Source organism: Myxocyprinus asiaticus, chromosome 42 (assembly GCF_019703515.2).
Source record: "Myxocyprinus asiaticus isolate MX2 ecotype Aquarium Trade chromosome 42, UBuf_Myxa_2, whole genome shotgun sequence".
Taxonomy (NCBI): Eukaryota; Metazoa; Chordata; class Actinopteri; order Cypriniformes; family Catostomidae; genus Myxocyprinus; species Myxocyprinus asiaticus.
Genome location: NC_059385.1, coordinates 13670122 through 13689593, shown reverse-complemented (window position 1 = coordinate 13689593; position 19472 = coordinate 13670122). Strand labels below are relative to the sequence as shown.

Sequence of the window (19472 nt, the reverse complement as noted above, 5' to 3'; positions counted from 1 at the left end):
TATTGTGACCTCAATCTGGGTGGCAGAGGACGAATCTCAGTTGCCTCCGTGTCTGAGACCGTCAATCCGCGCATCTTATCACGTGGCTTGTTGCGCGCTTTACCGCGGAGACGTAGCGCGTGTGGATGCCCACGCTATTCTCCGTGGCATCCACGCACAACTCTCCACGTGCCCCACAGAGAGCGAGAACCACATTATAGCGACCATGAGGAGGTTACCCCATGTGACTCTACCCTCCCTAGCAACCGGGCCAATTTGGTTGCTTAGGAGATCTGGCTGGAGTCACTCAGCACGCCCTGGATTCGAACTCGTGACTCCAGGGGTGGTAGTCAGCGTCAGTACTCGCTGAGCTACCCAGGCCTCCTTCTATTCAATTTTTTGAAATATATATATAATTATAATAACATCTCTATTAAATTCATCTATTTTGTCACAGTATTTCTTTCATTTCTGCACAATTTTTTAAATATCTAATTAATATCAAAATAGTCGAAAATGTGTTATGAACTTATCAATACTGTTGTAACTTTAGCACCACTTTGATTTAATAAAAAGAAATAAGGAAGAAATTATATTGAAATTTTCAGTATTCAATAAGTATTTCAATACGTGTTGAAACAACAACTATCAGCAAAAGTCATTTTGGTACTGTTTGTAGTCAGTATGACCAACATAATTTCATAAAACCGTGTACAGTATAAGCTACTTCTTGATAGGTTGTTTTGGTATATATGCTGCTAAATTAGTAGTGACTGGATGTTTGTTTATTTTAAAATCAGGATGCAGATGTGAAGTCCTTAAAACTGGGCCAGAGAGATTCAGTACACAGTGATGGGATAGAATGAGAGGTTTAAGCATACACTGTGTGAAATACTGTCTGACTCACACCAGAGTAGAGAAAGAGATAGAGTTAAGATCTAAACGCTGGCTGCATCCTTGTTGTGTGTACAGTATGTGTATTTGGTGAGCATGTATAAGTGTGTGTGTGTGTGTGTGTATTCATGCATTAGGCAAACTCTAGCTCAGTCAGGAGTAAAGAGTCTCTTGCAGGCAGCCCGTGCTTTCTCTCTCTACGTCAGTGCTCGTAGCATGAGTGCAGCGCTCCTGCTGTGAAAGGAATGTCTCCTATAGTGAGGAACCCCAACTGTTTCAACCCAATGCTCTGTCACTGTAAGGTTGCGTGCCACGACAACACCTTGTCGCTGATGTTCGGATGTAAGGTAGGCTTCATCTGTGCCATTCCAGTGCAGAGGAATGTTAAAATTATGTTTTTGAAATTACGCATCAGCACTTTCACAAGCTCTAGGAATGCTGTCATTTTGCAGGTAGTTCAGTTCAGGTAGTTAAGTATTTGAGGAATATTTGAAGCAAACAGTGTGACACCTGGAGAAATTGTGATTGTAGATAGATAGATAGATATATAGATGGATAGGATGGGAATTCACTTTGTAAAAGCAGCTTGTAAGTTTTGCATTTATTTTCCAAGTGTATAATGAAGCATCTTAGCATCTCTGGAATGTCAATATATGTCAAGAGATGTTGAAAGGTCACTGTTACTGCATCACTTACACTCAGGCACACAAGTCCCAGAGCAAAGATTATGTTGGTGTGCTGCGTTAGTTTGTTTGTTTACTCTCTTAACTCATTTGCGGTCCTTCATTCAGAGCCAATTAGTCCAGCCGGCAGAGGCAGACCGCAGCACAGCTTGCTAATAAGGTGATTCAGATACGTAAGTGAAATCAATTGCAGCTGGGAATTCTGTTACTTGTCCCTGGCATTATTATGTCACTAGTTTGTGTTTATCTAATGGAAACATGCAGGCTGGTGCTTTTAACTTGATGTGAAGTGCTACATTAAAGGAATATTCCTAGATTAATACAAGTTAAGCTCAATCGACAGCATTTGTGGCATAATGTTGATTACCACAAAAATTAATTTGATTTGCCAGTCCTTTTCTTAAAAATAAATAAATAAATGAAAGCAAAGATCGAGGTTACAGTGAGGCACTTACAATAGAAGTGAACATTTACTGATTTTTTTAAACATTTATTTTAACATTTTGTAACATTTACTGATTGGCCCCATTCACTTCCATTGTAAGTACCTCACTGTAACCCAGATTATTATTCTTTTTTTTTTTTTTTTTTTTTTTTTTTTTAAAGAAAAGGAGGTACATGTCGAAATTAATAGTTTTTATAATGAGCATTATGCCACAAATGCTGTTAATTTAACTTGTATTGAACCCAGCATATTCCTTTTAAAGAAAGTACTATTAGTATTATAGTTTAGCAAAAGTATTATATTATGCACTCAGTTATGACTGTTTTATGTCTATAATACTGGTTATAAGCACACAAATTTTTTTTTTTTTACATATACATTATACAGTACATGGACCACATTTATATATATATATATATATATATATATATATATATATATATATATACACACACATAACTGAAAACATTATCATTTAAAACATGTTCTTGAGTCTCTTATTTAGATTAACACACTGCAAAAAAAAAAAAAGAAAAAAAAATATATATATATTTATCTTGTTTTCTAGTAAAAATATCTAGCCAAAAGAATACAAAAACACATGCAATCAAAATAAATGACAATAAAAAAACACAGTTCAAAAAGGAAATGCACACTTAGAAAACTCCCATAAACAAGATTTTAATTAAAGAGTGACATTGCTTTTCCTTTGGATCAGGTTTATATTTTCTAACTCCATTGGCAAATAATTTTATCTTGTTATAATCATAAATGTTATTTAGTTTGATTTCTCTGAAAACAAGACATAATATCATACAGTATGTTATTTTGCTTCTCTAGTAAATTGTTCTTGCTTAGGAATGTTTAAATATTTTTTTACTGAAAAAAAACAAGAACCAAATAGTAAGAAGAATATGTTGTTGTTTTTTTTTTTGCAGTGTTTATGAAGATTAATATGCAAAGTCAAGCCATTTAAATGTTAATTTCACCTAAAAATTAGGGCTGTCAATTGCTTAGAATGTTTTATCAAATTAATTACATAATGTGCTGATTAATTAATCGAATGAATCACATATCAATATTTTCCTAAAAAAAGAACCCTAAATAAAGATAATTTAGTATATAATAATTAAAGTTATTATAAATATAATACAGTATACAATACATATAATTCAGATTCAAATACATTACATCATAAACATTGTGGCAACAGACAAGTAAAGCATGTGTCTGTGGAAGGCTTTGCTGCCTGCTCGTCGGTTTAACAAGGCACTGACTGCCCCCTACTGCTACAGATTTGCCAAAATATCAAGGTGGTACATCAAGGCTAAACTGCTCCAATGCTAGGAAATTCTGTATTGCAGAATTTACATACGGGTAGGAGGCAAGATTAATTACGTACATTTTTTTTAAAACAACCTGGTCTCATAGTGAAAACGTATTACTTATTACAACATGAACAGCTTGCGCGGTAGCTAACCTGATAGAAGTGGTGGTTCTAGCTTGTATGGCACCCTGTGCGAAACCCGCTTCAACACGCCCCCAAAGTTGTTGATGGGGGGGGGCGGGTGGTGATTGTATAAAAGTTGTTGATTGGGGGGGGGGTTGTATGGTGCCTTGGGCAAAACCCGCTTTAACACACCCCCAAAGTTGTTAACTGGGGTGGGCTCTGTGTGCCACCCCCTCCCCCGCAAGATGCCGCCCTGGGCAACTGCACATGCCCGTGCATGTTGGGCTTAGAGTCGGAGGACCGCAGCTCAAATCTAGCCATGAACTCAAGCTGATGCGTGACATGATAGAGCCATAGCAGTGGCACGAAATGATGTGGTTGCATCAGAAAATGTGCTTTTTTCAGTTTGTTTCTGCATTTTAAAACACGAATGGTTAGGTTTAGGCATTGATTTGGTAAGGATGTCTTGTTAACGTCTCATTTATATTTTAAAACACTATTGGTTAGGTTCATGCAAAAGGTTTAAGTTAGGGAGGTATGTTTTAAAAGCATCCATCTAAAATTCACCTTAAAACCTCGTTTGAATACAACACCATTTTACTCGCTTTTGGCGCCCCCAGCTGGACATTTCACTGGAAAACTGCAGCCAAGTGTGTTATACAGCACATCAATTTTGAATTGCAAAAATGTTGTCATGTTCACGTAAATTTCATGAGATCAGGCTGTTTTTAAAGCATTACATTTTATATAAATTTTGTAATCGCACTAAAGTAACGCGTGAAATCGACAGCCCTTCTAAAAATATAACACTGTAGCTCTCTGACACTGTCAAAACTTTGCTCTATATGTTTGAGGGAGCTATCAAGTCCTATACAGCAACATTGGCATAACCAATGGCATACATTTGGGGGAGGGATTATCTGTTTGTACAACCACTGGAAGACAGGGGGAGTTTTTCTTCAGTCTGTCTAAAAACTTGATTATTATTGCATTTGATGATGCTAGTTGCACAGAAATAATATGTTATCTTCAAACGTGTATGTGAATGTCACAATTAAATTGTTGTTTGACTATAGTGTGTTACTTGACCAGATCTTGAGACGGGAGAAGTGGGAGGGATCTTGCCAACTGTTCTTAACCCTTCCTTCTTCTGAAGGCTGAATGAACCCAGGAGCTGACAGTGATGAGCTCTGGGTTTATTAGGCTGCAGAAAAGGGGTCAGTGCATACAATCGCGAGGAGATTCCACACAATCCAGCACAGAGCCTTCAGCAACGCCACCTCATATTCCCATCTCCTCTCATCTGAGAGAGAGAGATAGAGGGTGAGGGAAGTGGGGAAGGAGCCTTTAGCACAGCGGCACGTGAAAAAAAACCATTAGCATGTTGGAAAAAGCCACTGCCTTTTCACAAATACATGAATGTGCAACACAAACACATGCAGATCATTTCTCATACAAATATATTAGCACATTTTTTAAGATTTTTAACCTCTTCTGCTTTAAACCGCACTAGCAGCCTTCTATCACATTGTCACGTGTACATATGTCAGATTAAAAGTGATATATTTAAGTAAATCAGTTGGAAGTTGGCATATTTGGCACTTGCGAGGGGTGTGAGACAGCTTGTCACCACATTTAACACATCAAATTTACTACATATCACAGGCTGTAGTAGTTATGCTAGCCTAATGTGTTTTCAACTGTCCAGTGTAATAGAGGCTTAGATTAACTAGATGGTTAATATTGTGACCAACAGACCAGCTACTGTGGGATTAATGAGGTCACCTAAGGTAGACTGTCTCTACTAATCACCTAATTGTAAGTTGCTTTGTATGAAAGCATATATGAAGACAGTAATTTTTGTTTATTTGGCAGGTGCTTTTGTTCAAGGTGCTGTGTGAAATGTTTTCTATGATAAAATACATTCTCATGTCCCAGTTTAATGTGCTGAGACAACTATAAGTAAGCCATTTGCAGGTTGATTTCCTGAAACATGTATAGTTCATTGCTCAGTTTGATTGCATGTCAACTTCTGGAAACACCAATGCTGGGAGTTTGGATGCGGGACTACCTGTTTGACCAATCAATGGTAGATGGGTATGGGGTGTAAGAGGAGGTAAAAGTGTTTGGGAAACCTGTTGAGAGACAATGGCTGTGGCCCAAATAACACACATGATCTTGTGGCCATGAAACAGTAGGATGTCCCACTTGTCACTTTTTTGGATGAATATGGGCACTACCTTTGCAGCCCTGTACTCTGTTGAACATGAACTGGGTACAAGGGTACCTTTAAAATATTTATTTCTACTCTTGATGTACAGTTTGCATTTTTCGTGCTCCTGAAATAAAGATCTGCAGATGTAAGCTCTGCATGAGTTCTATCACAACTAGGTTAAATGGAAAAGCCTCAGCAAAACAGCAATGGTCCATTTGTCGAGCTTTGACCTGTAGCTTTTATATCTTAGTGCAGTATAGTACTAAAGCATCATTGAAGGAATATTCCGGGTTCAGTACAAGTTAAGCTCATTCAACAGCATTTATGGCATAATGTTGATTACCACAAAAATTTATTTAGACTCGTCCCTACTTTAAAAAAAGCAAAAATCTGCGTTACAATGAGGCACTTACAGTGGAAGTTGTGGCCAATCCGTAAACATTAAAGGGCTCATAACATGAGGAATACAATTTTCCCAATTTTTTTCACCCAATTTGGAATGCCCGATTCCCAATACGCTTTTAAGTCCTCGTGGTCGCGTAGTGATTCACCTCAATCCGGGTGGTGGAGGACGAATCCCAGCTGCCTCCGTGTCTGAGACCGCCAGCCCACGCATCTTATCACGTGGCTTGTTGAGCACATTGCCACGGAGACATAGCGCGTGTGGAGGCTTCACGTCATCCACCGCGGCATCCACGCTCAACTCACCACGCGCCCCACCGAGAACAAACCACATTATGTACACGAGGAGGTTACCCCAAGTAACTCTACTCTCCCTAGCAACCCGGCCAATTTAGTTGCTTAGGAGACCTGGCTGGAGTCACTCAGCATGCCCTGGGATTCGAACTAGCGAACAGCATCTTTTACCACTGAGCTACCCAGGCCCGTATTAGAGGTCACTGTACTATAAAAACATACTGTAAGTTTCAGAGCTCAAAAACTCAAAACCTCACTGCAAAAAGAGCATTTGTTAAAACCAAAAACGACTTGTTCTCTACTTCCTCCACATTGTGATGTCACACTGTGGTAGACAATTGCATCTGACCACCTCCACAACAACACATCAACACCTACTTTACCTTATCACTTCTGTAGCCCCGCCCTGTAGCGGTGAGCAGTGAGATGGCAAGGACTCTGGTCCTCTGGTCAGTTAAGAGCAGAGAGCCAATCATAACAGTGGGTGTTTATTGTTAAGTCTTAAAGGAGAAGCAGCACCAAAACCGGCATTTCTGACAGATGGTCACACAATGTGTGTGGATAGAGATCATGATTTACTAGTGTGTATAAAAACTATTTCTGTGTAAAGTTTATATCCAGTATTATAGCGAACTTTGTTGAACACTTTGAATGAATAATAAAGGCACGTCATAACACAGTTAAAATACTCACTGTTTCAAAGGTACAGACACAGTGTAAACAATGTATGTATTACACATTACTTCTAGCATGCTCAAACTATTACTATGTAAAGTTATATCCAGTATTACAACTTTGTTGCCTTGATGATATAGCACCATAAACAGTAAAACCCTAAAACAACCATAAATGATGATTACACAACTTTACAGCTCAAATATTACATTAATTTTAACAGAAGAATCAATTTAAGTGCTTTTAATAAAATTGTAAGCTTCACATTTCTGCCTTTAAACATTAAAAAAATTGGCCCCATTCACTTCTGTTGCAAGTCCCTCACTGTAGGTTACCATGAAAGATTTATGTTTGTTTGTTTTGTTTTGTTTTTTTGTTTTTTTCATTTACATTTTTATTGATTTTCAGCAAGTTGACATAACAATACAAAATAATGAAAGAAAAAAAACCAGCCAGCATGAGTACATACAATATAACCATCTCCACTACAACAGGCTGACAAAAAATAAATAAAAATGATGCCAGCACAGATAACAACTTAAGAGTAACTATAAATGAAACTACTCAAAAGGCAGTTCTCAATATCATTCTGATACAAAAGTGATGAAACTGGACTACACTTGCATGTATTTTTCTTTGAAGTTCTTGACCTTGGCTATCGAGATCTTAAATCATGCCACCTCCACCATGTGTCTTATCCATTCTTCTAATAGAGCTTTTCCACTTTCGTAGAATAATTCTGGTCACTATAATGCATCCAGCTAGGATCAGGCCAAATTAACACCGATTTATCCCCCAGCAGACATAGTCATGGAGATTCTGGGAGTATATGTCCAACCCACTATCCCAGAGTATATACAATTTCTCTCCAGAAAGCATGCACATATGAGCAGTCCCAGATAGCGTGCATGAAGATACCTGTTACTGAATTACATTTCCAGCACATATCGTTCTGTAATATACCTATTTTTTAAAGTCTGTTAGGCGTAAAATAAAACCGGTGTACAATCTTATAATGTATACATTTACTTCTGACATCTCTAGTGGCCCACCCTACTTTCAAAATAATTTCATTCCACACCCCAATTTCAAAATCCTCCCCTAGATCCCTTTGCCATATGATTCGAAGGTTTCACATCCAATATTCAAATTAAGTAGACATATTTTATAGAAGACTGATGCTGATTGCATTGCTGCTGAACCAGAACAATATTCCTCAATAGAGTTTTTACTCTCTCCCTTATCTTTTACTACCACACCAATGCTGCTCTTCAGCTGTAAGTATTTCCAAAAATCTTCTTTTTCTGACAGACCATACTCATTTTTTAGGTCCTGGAGGGATTTAAATATATTACCATTATACAAATCCCCCAAAGTTCGTATCCCACTCCTAATCCAACTGTCCCAAAATACAGATTTTTTCCCAGTATTAATGTAGGGATTATTCCACAACAAAGAGTATTTCTGCTTATATTGGGACATACCAAATAATTTATGCACCCTTCCCCAAACCCAATGTGAGTGTTGTAAAATTGGATTTCTCCTTTCATCATGCAACTGTTGCGATTAAAGTGGTTAAATGGGGCTGCTAATGAATGCTCTATATTAATCCAGCCTATTTCAGATTCCTCATCTGACCAGAGTTGAGATATTTTAGACATCCCAAAAGCCATATTATATATTTCTAAATTAGGGAGAGCCAAGCCTCCCCTCTCCCCCACTGTCTGTCATTTTACTAAATTAATTCAAGGTTTTCTCCCGTCCCACAAGAAGTCTTTAACAATGAGATTACATTGCTGGAATATATATTTTTTTAAATTGTCACTGGAATCATCATAGATAAATAATTAAATTTGGGGGCAATCATCATCTTATTAGTGTTTATCTTACCCCATAGCGACAAATTGAAAACTATAAATTTCTGTAGTAAGGGTGCCAAATTATTATCCATGATATTTTTTAGATTAGGGCAGAGCCGTATTCCAAGGTACCTCATTCCTACCAGAATCCATCTCAGCTTAAATGTTGTAAGCAGTGAGTAGGAGCAGACGTTTGACACTGACATCACTTCTGATTTTTGCCAATTTATTTTGTTACCCGATAACTCAGAAAAGGCCTCAATCGTAGTCATTATATGAGGAACCGACATAGCAGCCTCTGTTGCCAGTATTAAAATGTTGTCCGCATATAGAAACAGCTTGTGTTCCACCCCACCCACAGTAATTCCTTTTATTTCTGTATCCATTCTTATAGCCATGGCCAAAGGTTCCAAGAAGATAGTTAAAAGAAGTGGACTGAGAGGGTCCCCCTATTTCATTCCTCTAGACAGCTTAAAAAAGGTGATATTAACCCATTTGTAACTACTGCCACCCTATGGTTTGCATATATTTTATCCACCCATCTAATAAAACCCTACCCAAATCCGAATTTCTTCAGGGCATATCTTAAATATCCCCACTCGACCCTATCAAATGCCTTCTCCATGTCCAGGGAGAAGGCAGCAACAGGCAAATCTTCTTTATGATTAATCCACATAAGATGTAACAAATGCCGTATTTTATCGTAGCACGATCTATTCTTTACAAACCCCACCTGATCAGGATGAATCAGAGTGGGCAAAATCTTTTCTAAACTCCTAGCACAAATCTTAGTAAGAACCTGACAGGATCCTCTCTAACTCCTTAATTTGAGATTCCAATAGTTTAACCCTCTCCCAATCTTCTTTTTTCTTTTTGCTTGACCATGCTATGACCTTCCCCCTGACATAAGCCTTAGAGGCTTCCCATACCATACTCAATCTGTCCACCAATCCGATATTTGTTTGAAAAAAATATTTAATATCGTCCTCAAAAAAGTCGAATTTTGGAGGAGAGAAGCATTCAAACGCCATCTGTTAGATTGGAAATTATTTGTATTCGTTAATAGTCCTAACTGGACAGAAGCATGATCCGACAGCGATATTGGACCAATTAAACAGTCCACAATCATATCTGTTAGATACCTTGGAAATAATCTATCCTTGAGTGTGTTCTATGTTCATGCGAGTAAAAAGTATATTCTCTTTTGGTGGGATTCACCACCCTCCATATATCTATCAAACCCAAATATTTTATTAATGAATGTATAGCCATTCTATCTTTAGGGTTATTTATTGTGAAATGTAATTTATCTAGAACCCCATCTACTGTTTGATTGAAACTGCCAGAACGGTACCACTCCCATTCATCTCACCCAGAATTTTGTTCAGAGTGTTAAAAAAAAAGAAAATTTTCCTCATAAGGGCATAGATACAGCATAAATTAAGATGTAACCCGTTAACCTTTGCCTCCAGACATATAATCATCACCTCTGAGTCCTTCCTCTCTTTGATTTTAGTAAAATTAAATTTCTTATTAACCAAAATCACAACTCCACATTTTTTACTCATGTAAAAACTATAATATATTTGACCCACCTAGCCCCTTTTAAGTTTAACAACTTCGAACAACTAAGTGGGTTTCTTGTATAAAAGCTATGTCTACTTGATGGGATTTTAGATATGATAAGCACTTCTTCCTTTTCAACGGGTTTTGTGATCCATTTATATTCCAAGAGATAAATCTTATCATGTTTGACATTTCTCAGCTATATATAGAAAAAGGTCCTGCAAATGTATAGTACAAGCCTCAGATAATAAACAATAATGAAAGACTACAGTCTGGCAATACTGAAACCTGAACTCAAGTAGCAAACTACTACGAAATATGAACATCATATATAAAACACACAAATAAAAAAAAAACAACAACAAAAAAAGGTCTTTCCTATTAAGACCTGCTGAACCCACCCCTCCTCCATATGAGGGCCCTCACGCAACTGGTCCATGAGGTGTTTCAGATGGTCGCCCAAAGCTCCACCCATCACTCACCACCTCAGATCACTTATATGGTGTACTAAGCATCCTTATTTACTCAAAAGGAAACTAACCCTTCAGTTACTTCGAATTGTAAAACATAAAATCTTTTGTGTAAATCACTTCCTTATTTGCAAACTCTCTTCGTATTAGATAAGACACTTAATCTCTACTATTTACAGTGACATAGACACCTCCCTCATGACAGCCCCCATTGTTTGATATACATATGATCAACCAAAATGTAAATCAACCTTCATTCCTCTGGGTCCGTATTTCACATCAAACAGAAAACTCTGTGGGATTATTACCTTCTATCCCTTCTTTTAGCCCAAAGAGTCTAAAATTTTTATGTCTGTTTCTATTAGCTGCATCCACAATAGCCTCATGCATCGCTTTACAAATAGATTTTCACTTGTTGTGCGCAGCTGGTGATTCTCATCTTCTAGCTGTGAGATTCTATTTTCTGCCTCGTCAATTCAGGAAATTATTCGGTCCACATCCATTCGTAACCCCGCATTAGTGTCCTTGATCTCACTTATCTCGGCCTGGAGTGTCATCAGCATTTTACTAGCTTGACCCATTTTTTCTATCGCTTTCTCCAGAGACTGTTGTATAGACACCAGCATGCTTGTATCTTTAGTTTCTGCTGCCTCAGTTACTGTGGAGGTTGCGAGAGTCGTCAGTTTAGTTTGTGTGCTGCCCGCTATGTTAGCATAGCTCCCGCTAGCCTTAACCGCTTTTGTTTTAGGATTATTTGCCGCAGACATCACTAGCCTGAAAACAAACAGTAACGACTAAGTGTATGAAGGTTGCCCCTTTGTTGTTACAGACTTTATAATGTATCGTTGGAATTGGAATTGGATTTTGAGCGAATTAGGTGAGCTTTTGACGGAACTTGTCTTTAGGCGTCCATCTTCCTAGTCGGTCCCACGTGACTCCTAGATGTTTTTTAAAGAAAAGGAGGGACGAGTAAAAATATTTTTTGTGTGTGAGGTAATTAATATTGTCACAAATACTGTCGATTGAGCTTAACTTGTATTGAACCCGGAATATTCTTTTAATGAACTGTAACTCATTCATTGCTGCTGCAGTGGCCCTGTACATGTATACACAATTTGGCTTTCTTCGCTGTCATTACAACCTGAGGTTTCTAGCACAACTCTATTTCATGATCAGGGTATTGTGTCTTGCTGCAATACCATTCCCTTCTCTTTCTCTCTCCTTTTCTCTTCTTTTTACTTTAATTTAGTCACTGTCACCCATCACTGTCTCTGCAGCCCACTAACACTTTTGTGTATCCACTGACTTGTATTTGTATCTTTTTGTTTTAAGATTTGTTCATTACTTCCTCCTTACTTCCTTGTTGTGTCTGCAACAACAAGCAGATTAGCTGTGGCTGACAAATACTCTTCAAGTTTTCTTTAAGAAACATTGCTGCAGATTTGTCTGTAATCTTCAAACAGCATGATGGATGTCCACAGAGGTCTGGGGTGGGGAAAAGGAAGCAACGAAAGGAAAAAGAGATTGAACGCTGGAAAAAATCCTGTTAAAACCACCCACGATTACTAACGCTCAAACACCCACTTTAACCTTCCTTGGAAGATAATCCAGTGGAAAGCTTTTAGAAGCGTCTTAGAATTAATGTACATGAGGTGGAAGTTTGCACAAATAAGTTTAAAAATAACCTGCTAGAAATACCTGCATAGACCTACATGATTTTTGTGTTAGTCTATGTTGGTTAGTGCTGGTCTAAGCTTTCAGTTTCTTTCTGCTTTTGTTGCTTGAATGTTGATTGTTGATTCTCATGCAGAGTGCACAGAAAACAAGATGCACACTGATTGCCATGACAGAGTGTAAAGATTCTAGAAACAGTCTTTTGGGCCGTTTACACCAAAAACGTGCTTGCACTAAGAAAAGCGCAACAAATAGAACAGAATACAGGTGTCTCAAGATGGGTTTTTAACAGTTGAAGTTCTTTTGACACAGTTTCTAAATAACTCAAGATGCACCACAACTGTCAAAGACTAGTCTAGTGCATGTTTACATTAAAAAACAATTGAAAACAATGTAAACGGAGACAAAAAACGCATCCGTCTTGGCCCGTTTTCTTGGTTTGCTGGGGAGCCCCTCTGATTTGCAGTGTGGCTGATGTTTCGAGAGTGATGATGTGAGTGTGCATTTTATACGGAGGATATTTCCCCACCATTCTCAGTCATGGAGTATGAGACCTGCTATTAGTCTGAGCTGGGTAATTACAGGTAATAACAGTGCAGAAAGAAAAAGTCAGGGACAAAAGAGATGGTTACGGCATTCGAGAGAGGGAGACAATAGCAGCTTTTAAATCAAGGTGAGACATTTTCACGACCTGCTGCTGTGTGGAAACCCTGGGGAGAACCTTTTTCTCACCCACCAGTTATTACTCTACATTTACTGCATTTATCTCTGCCTTCCCATACAATAAAAGCAGTTCAATACACTGCTCATGTGTGCGGATTTTAATTCTATGGCAATGAACATAGGGAGTGACTGAGTGTCCTTAAACTCAGTAGCTAAATAATAAAGCTGACAACTAGTCCACAACATAGGGACTTCATCTAACCCTTAAAATGTACTTTCATTGGTGTAACCTTATTAAAATGATATTTCAGTCAAAAATGAAAGTTATGTCTACATTTACTCACACTCACTTTTGTTCCAAGAAAGGCATATGGGTAAATTATGACAGAATTTTCATTTTTGAGTGAACTCTCCCTTTAGTCATCCCTTAAGTTGATTCAGTCTTACTAAATAATATATTATTTTCTAACTGATATGGGATGCTCTCAAGTATGTTGCAAGCCTTCTGTTTGGAAACAGACTATGTGTTTAAAGTGCATCTATGATGCATAAAAATATGGCGGAGGTGGGCAGCTCACTAGGTTTTGGAACAGAGGACACCTCTATGCTGTAATGGTCTAAAACAAAGTTTAGATTAGAATGGGAACAGAGCTGTATTGCCTGAATTTCTTTTATTGGAATCATAGCAGATAATAGTGTGATTGTGGTGTGTGTGTATTCTCAGATCAACTTTCATTCTGTGGTTTGAAATCTCTTGGGACCTCTTCCCTCAAATAAACTGTCAGACATATGTCAGCAACAAGACAGTCAGCTGTCCACATGGCAGTCCACAGCTCAGAAACCCAAACTCACATGGACAACATGCTTAGAGTTGGATATCTTACTCCTGTTTCCTTAGAATACCTTTGAACTCTCATAGAGCCTTCATCAGTAGGCTGTCCTCTCTTGACTGCCCACAACCAACCCAAGATTCTAGAACTGCTCTTTTCTTTAGGATTGAATGGAATACTCCAGACAGAAAATACAATTCTGTCATTATTCATGGTGTGTTCACGTCATGTCGGAATTACCTTGATTACGAGATTCCAACTTATAAAAAGTGCTCATGTTTTTGAAGAACATGAGCACTTTGGGCTAAAATTTTAAGTTGTAAACTCGGAATTCTATGAAAGCTCTGGCTTGACAGTCTTGACGTCATGCAAATATGGCAGCGGCCTCAACAGTTAAAGTTATTTGATAAAGAAAGTTGATATGCCATTTTATGTTGCTCTCATTACCTGGGGAATTTTCTGCGTTCTTAAACATTTTGTAACAACAAATAGAGGTGAATTAATTAATTAATGAATGTAATGATGAACATTTTGCTGTTATCAACAACAAAGCTGTTTTGGCATAGTGAGTGTTGTCATAGAAACAAATAACTTCCGAGGTCCCTGGATGTGGACAGCTCCGAGTAGAATCTGCGAGTTGCCACCTCGTAATTACAGAGATTCCAACTCGACGTGAACACAGCATTTCTGTACTCACCCACATGCTGTTCTGTATGCTGCAAATTATTCAGTGGAAAATTCTTCAATTGAAGAATCTTCAAGCAGCTCAACAGTTACAAGTTATCTTGGTTGTCAAGCTCCATACAAGGACCAAAAACAGGGCCAAAAAACAACCATAAATATATTCCATGTGACTCAAGCGCAAAATTGTCTGACTTCAGAAAATGTTTTCTGTAATACAGACTAGCATACGAGTCATATGGACTATTGTTATGCTGCTTTTTATGTTGTTTTTATGTTCTTTTTGGTGCTTGGGCAGCTGGGGATCTTAATTGTGAAATGGAAAAGACCTGCATAAAGATCCATCATAATTTCTCCCTTTTTTTACCATATGTAAATAATGGCCAAATCTTCTTATTTTGGTGAACTATTCCTTTAAGATAAGGTGAATTAACTCAAGGCAGTATTAGAGAGTGGTTCCACATCAGAGCATAATGTTAGTCAGGTGTAGGATAATTAATCTGTGCTGTGTGGGGACTCATATCTTTAGAGAGAGAATTAAAGCCTTGATGTTCTTTGCGTGTGGGCTCACGAAGTCTGAGCTCCTGAAATATGATTACGTTCCACATGGAGAAGGTGTCTTAATTTCATGGTGTAATGATGTACAGTATGCCTGACATGCTGAGATTTAGGCATAAGAGAGACAGAATCACTAACTTCAATTCTGTACAGCTGCTCAGCTAATTGGTTTCCGTTTAATCTTTTATTTCATCTCATCAACAAGCTTGCTGTTTTTACAGAGCTGTCACACTGTAAGGGTTAAGCAAGCCAAGTTTCTTTTTTTTTTTACATCACTTTGCCAGGATGAACTTTATTCCATTCGAATTATTGTGGCGCCTGACTGTTTTTTTTTAGTTTTTTTTTTAGTTTTTTTTAGAATATTTAGATGAAAAAAAATAGAATTTTGAAGCTTGGTCAGTCTCCCATTTGCCATTTCAAACCAGGGTGATGGCTGATGCCTCCAAATTAAATCTGAGAACAAGATTGTTCTCTTTCAACCAGTCTCTGTGTTTATGTGTATGTTTGTACGTCTTGTGCTTTTTTTGTTGGTCATACAGTATATGTATGCATCTTCCCTTGACATGAATCAGTGTGTAGCTGGTAAATGGCTTGTATACAATTTTAATTATTCAGCTTAAATGACTGGGATTGGTTGGTCACAGTTGGACTCCTATATGTGTGTGTTCGCAGAACAGGCCTCCGGCAGTACAGGGCCCCCAGCAGCAAAGCCACTCTCCAGCATGTATGAACCCAGCCCTGATGAGCTCCCCCTGGGTGAGACAAAAAGACAGGGGCCCTGCCGTACCAAATCCTCTCTTTACATCCACTGTGATGCATCGCACCATGCTGCATTTTATGCATTTTTCATTGTTGTGTTCAGACCCATCACATGCTCAGCTGTAACATATGACCATGAAGCGTTTAATTAGTCATGCACAGATCACATGCATGCACAGAGACCTGAGGTGGACATGCTGTCCCTGCCAAGCGTTTGTTGCATTTAAAAGCAAACTCTTTAAAAGAAGCTTTCTCTAGACCAAAGCATGGCAGCATCAGCGCTTTGATTTATGTTGTTATTGCATATGCATGAGGTTTGGGGGGAGGGGGTCAATCTGCTCAGAGATGTCACTAGCCACTCAGAGAAAACAGAAATATCTCTTAATATCTCCATTATGCATCCTTCATCATGCTTTCAACCATTCTCAGTTACATTCTCTGCACTAAATAAGGAATTATGGAAGTTTGCTGTCATCGGCTTGTTCATCTCACAATGCACAATCTCATAGACTGAAAGTCAAAGCAAAATACCAGCAAGACTTATCACCAGCAAATTTTTGTTTTGAATGCTGGTCCCCAGAGTTGGATGCTGGTAAAGTGGTACTCTTATCAAGCTTCCATAAAGGGATAGTTCACCCAAAAATGAAAATTCCCTCATGATTTACTTACCCTCATGGAATCCCAGATGTGTATGACTTTCTTTCTTCTACAGAACAGAAATTACGATTTTTAGAAAAATATTTTAGCTCTGTAGGTCCATACAATGCAAGTGAATAGTGACCAAAACTTTGAAGCTCCAAAATCGACACAAAGGGAGCATAAAAGTAATCTATATAACTTGAATCCATATCTTCAGACATGATATGATAGGTGTGGGTGAGAAACAGATAAATTGTTAAGTAATTTTTTATCATAAATTATCCTCTCTGCCCAGTAAGGGGAGATATGCATGAACAATGTGAATCATCAAAAACAGAAGAAGAAGAATGGGAAAGTGAAAGTGAAGTGGAGATTGACTGAGCAGGGAGGAGAATTTATAGTAAAAAAAAAAGACTTCAATACTGATCTGTGTCCCACCCACACCTATCATATCTCTTCTGATGATATGGATTTAACTACCAGAGTCATCTGAAGTACTTTTATGTTGCCCTTATGTGGATTTTGGAGCTTCAAAATGTTTCCTCCCTTTCACTTACATTGTATGGATCTACGGATCTAAGAAATTCTTCATTTAGAATTCTTCAATTTCTTTTTTTGTGTTCAGCAGATGAAAGAAAGTCATACACATCTTGGATGGCATGAGGGTGAGTAAATGATGAGAAACTTTTCATTTTTGGGTGAACTAACTCTTTAAGGAACGTTCCGGATTAATTTGAAGTAAGGCTTCATAGACAGCATTTGTGGCATTATGCTTGAATTGAACCCAGAATATTCCTAGCTTTACTAGCAAGACTCCTTTGGTCATCAAACTTAATCAGGAAAACCATGGCTGGTTGGGCAACATTTTGTGTTGGCTATACTGGTCCACCAACTAGACCAGCATCAAACCAGAACTAACCAGCTTGGATCAGCATTTTTACACTGGTCTAAGCTGGTCTTTTCATCTGGGGTTGTTCCACATTTTGGCATCGTGCACAGCAATGGATTGTGGGGTTTCTCTTTGCCTCTTTCTCATTTACTTTTCTCAGCTTTACTCTCCTTTTCCTCTTCTCTTCCTCCTCCTTTTCTGAATATAGTACCGGTATCAGGATGACGATTCCCCTCCTCCCGAACATGGTTTCCCACGTCTTACCAATGAGGTTCGGGCTCCGGAGCTGGTACACGTGTCAGAGAAGAACCTCTCAGAGATTGAGAATGTTCACGGCTATGTTTCCCACTCTCACATTTCACCGCTTAAGGTAAGTCGCCCTTTCTGGGATCCTCTAATGAATGCCATGCCAACCCGGTGGCCCACTACATATTTATCTCTCCTCCTCTCTCCTGCCGTCTGTCTGTGTCTTTGTTTGGTTGCCCAATTATGAGTGTCTGTTTTTCCATTTCAAGTTCTCATTTCCTCATTCACTCTAATTCGTTTAAAAAGATCTAAAGAGAATCATGTTTTGAAAGAGTTATGAGGCAAATAGTATTAGAGAGCATTAGAGTAGGTGCTGGGTTAGTGTTCATTATAACTGTAGTTCTAGGCTGTGATGAAGACTTCTCACAGCCCTGGTCACATTATTATCTAGTCACAGTGTGTGACTTAATAAATGCTCATTCATCATACAATATATAGGTTAAAACTTTATAACATGAATTTAACATGCAAAACCCAACCATAAATCATTGTATTTTTAGCTTTTTGACATGGACTCCAATAACATCTCATTGCAGTGTATCATTGCTTTCAAAACGTTGTAAACAGGTCTAAAATAATTTTTTAAACCCTTATCTGGCCCTTATCTCTCTTTGCATTTAGACAATCACCAGATCTAGTACATCTCCCATGCTCAGATGATGTTTATACACCTAATCATATGTATTAATATGTCCTTCTGTGAAAACTAATGTCTTTGGAAAAACTATTTGGCTTCATTTGATTAGATTCAGTATAGAGTTGAAGTACTATTGCGCACCAATAAAGTATCATTGTGCAGAGACGCAAGATGGTTTTATCAGAGATGATGTTGTAATGTGGCTTTCCAACACTAGATGGAGCTCATTTGTTTCGTTTAAAGCAGGCTAAATCTGAGAATGTGGGTTAAATGCTCTGATGATATTAAAGTAACTGTATTAACTGAATTACTTTGTTAGTTTAACAATGTAGTCAACCACATAAAATCATCCATAAAATGATATGTAAAACATATTATATTTAGGAAATAAATCTCAGAAATCAAGGTTTCAAACACTTCACATTTCATTATAGAAAATAGAGAACTTTTTTATTCTTCCAGAATTGATAGCTATTTTTTATGATCAGATATGTTTCTGCTGGAGTCACGCTTCCACCCGAGACACAATAACAGCCTACGCCTCATCTGATTGTCTGCAGATGTTTCAAAAGCCTGGTGCTTTTATTTGATCTAAAGGAAGTGTATCTGTTTTATTCCAGACTATATAGAACTGTCTGAAGTGTTCGCTAATCAGTATTTTCGACTTTCATCTCTTGGGCAGACAGCTTTTTAAGACCTAAATCTTTCTGTTTTGCCAAAAGGCATTTCTCATAGTCGCATAACTGTTCAGAAACAAACTTTTTTTCCTAGAGACGTGAGTTCTGAAAGCAGAACTTTGAGCAAAATTCTTTGAGCGAACGTTTAATTTGACTGTAGGACAGGGGCGGACTAGGAAGAAAAATCGGGAAAAATTTTACATAGAAAGTGGGCTAAAAGTTGTTGG

At 38.0% G+C, this 19472-nt stretch overlaps 1 protein-coding gene across 9 annotated transcripts in view; it reads left to right on the top strand.

The window, feature by feature from the left end:
• Positions 1–19472, top strand: part of dlg2 (discs, large homolog 2 (Drosophila)) — a 314419-nt gene that overhangs the window by 116285 nt on the left and 178662 nt on the right. For all 9 annotated transcript variants that reach the window (XM_051683676.1, XM_051683671.1, XM_051683675.1 and 6 more), the window contains 2 exons: positions 16011–16094; positions 17834–17995. In XM_051683676.1, the coding sequence (XP_051539636.1) occupies positions 16011–16094; positions 17834–17995 (246 nt within the window). The remainder of the gene's footprint in view (positions 1–16010; positions 16095–17833; positions 17996–19472) is intronic.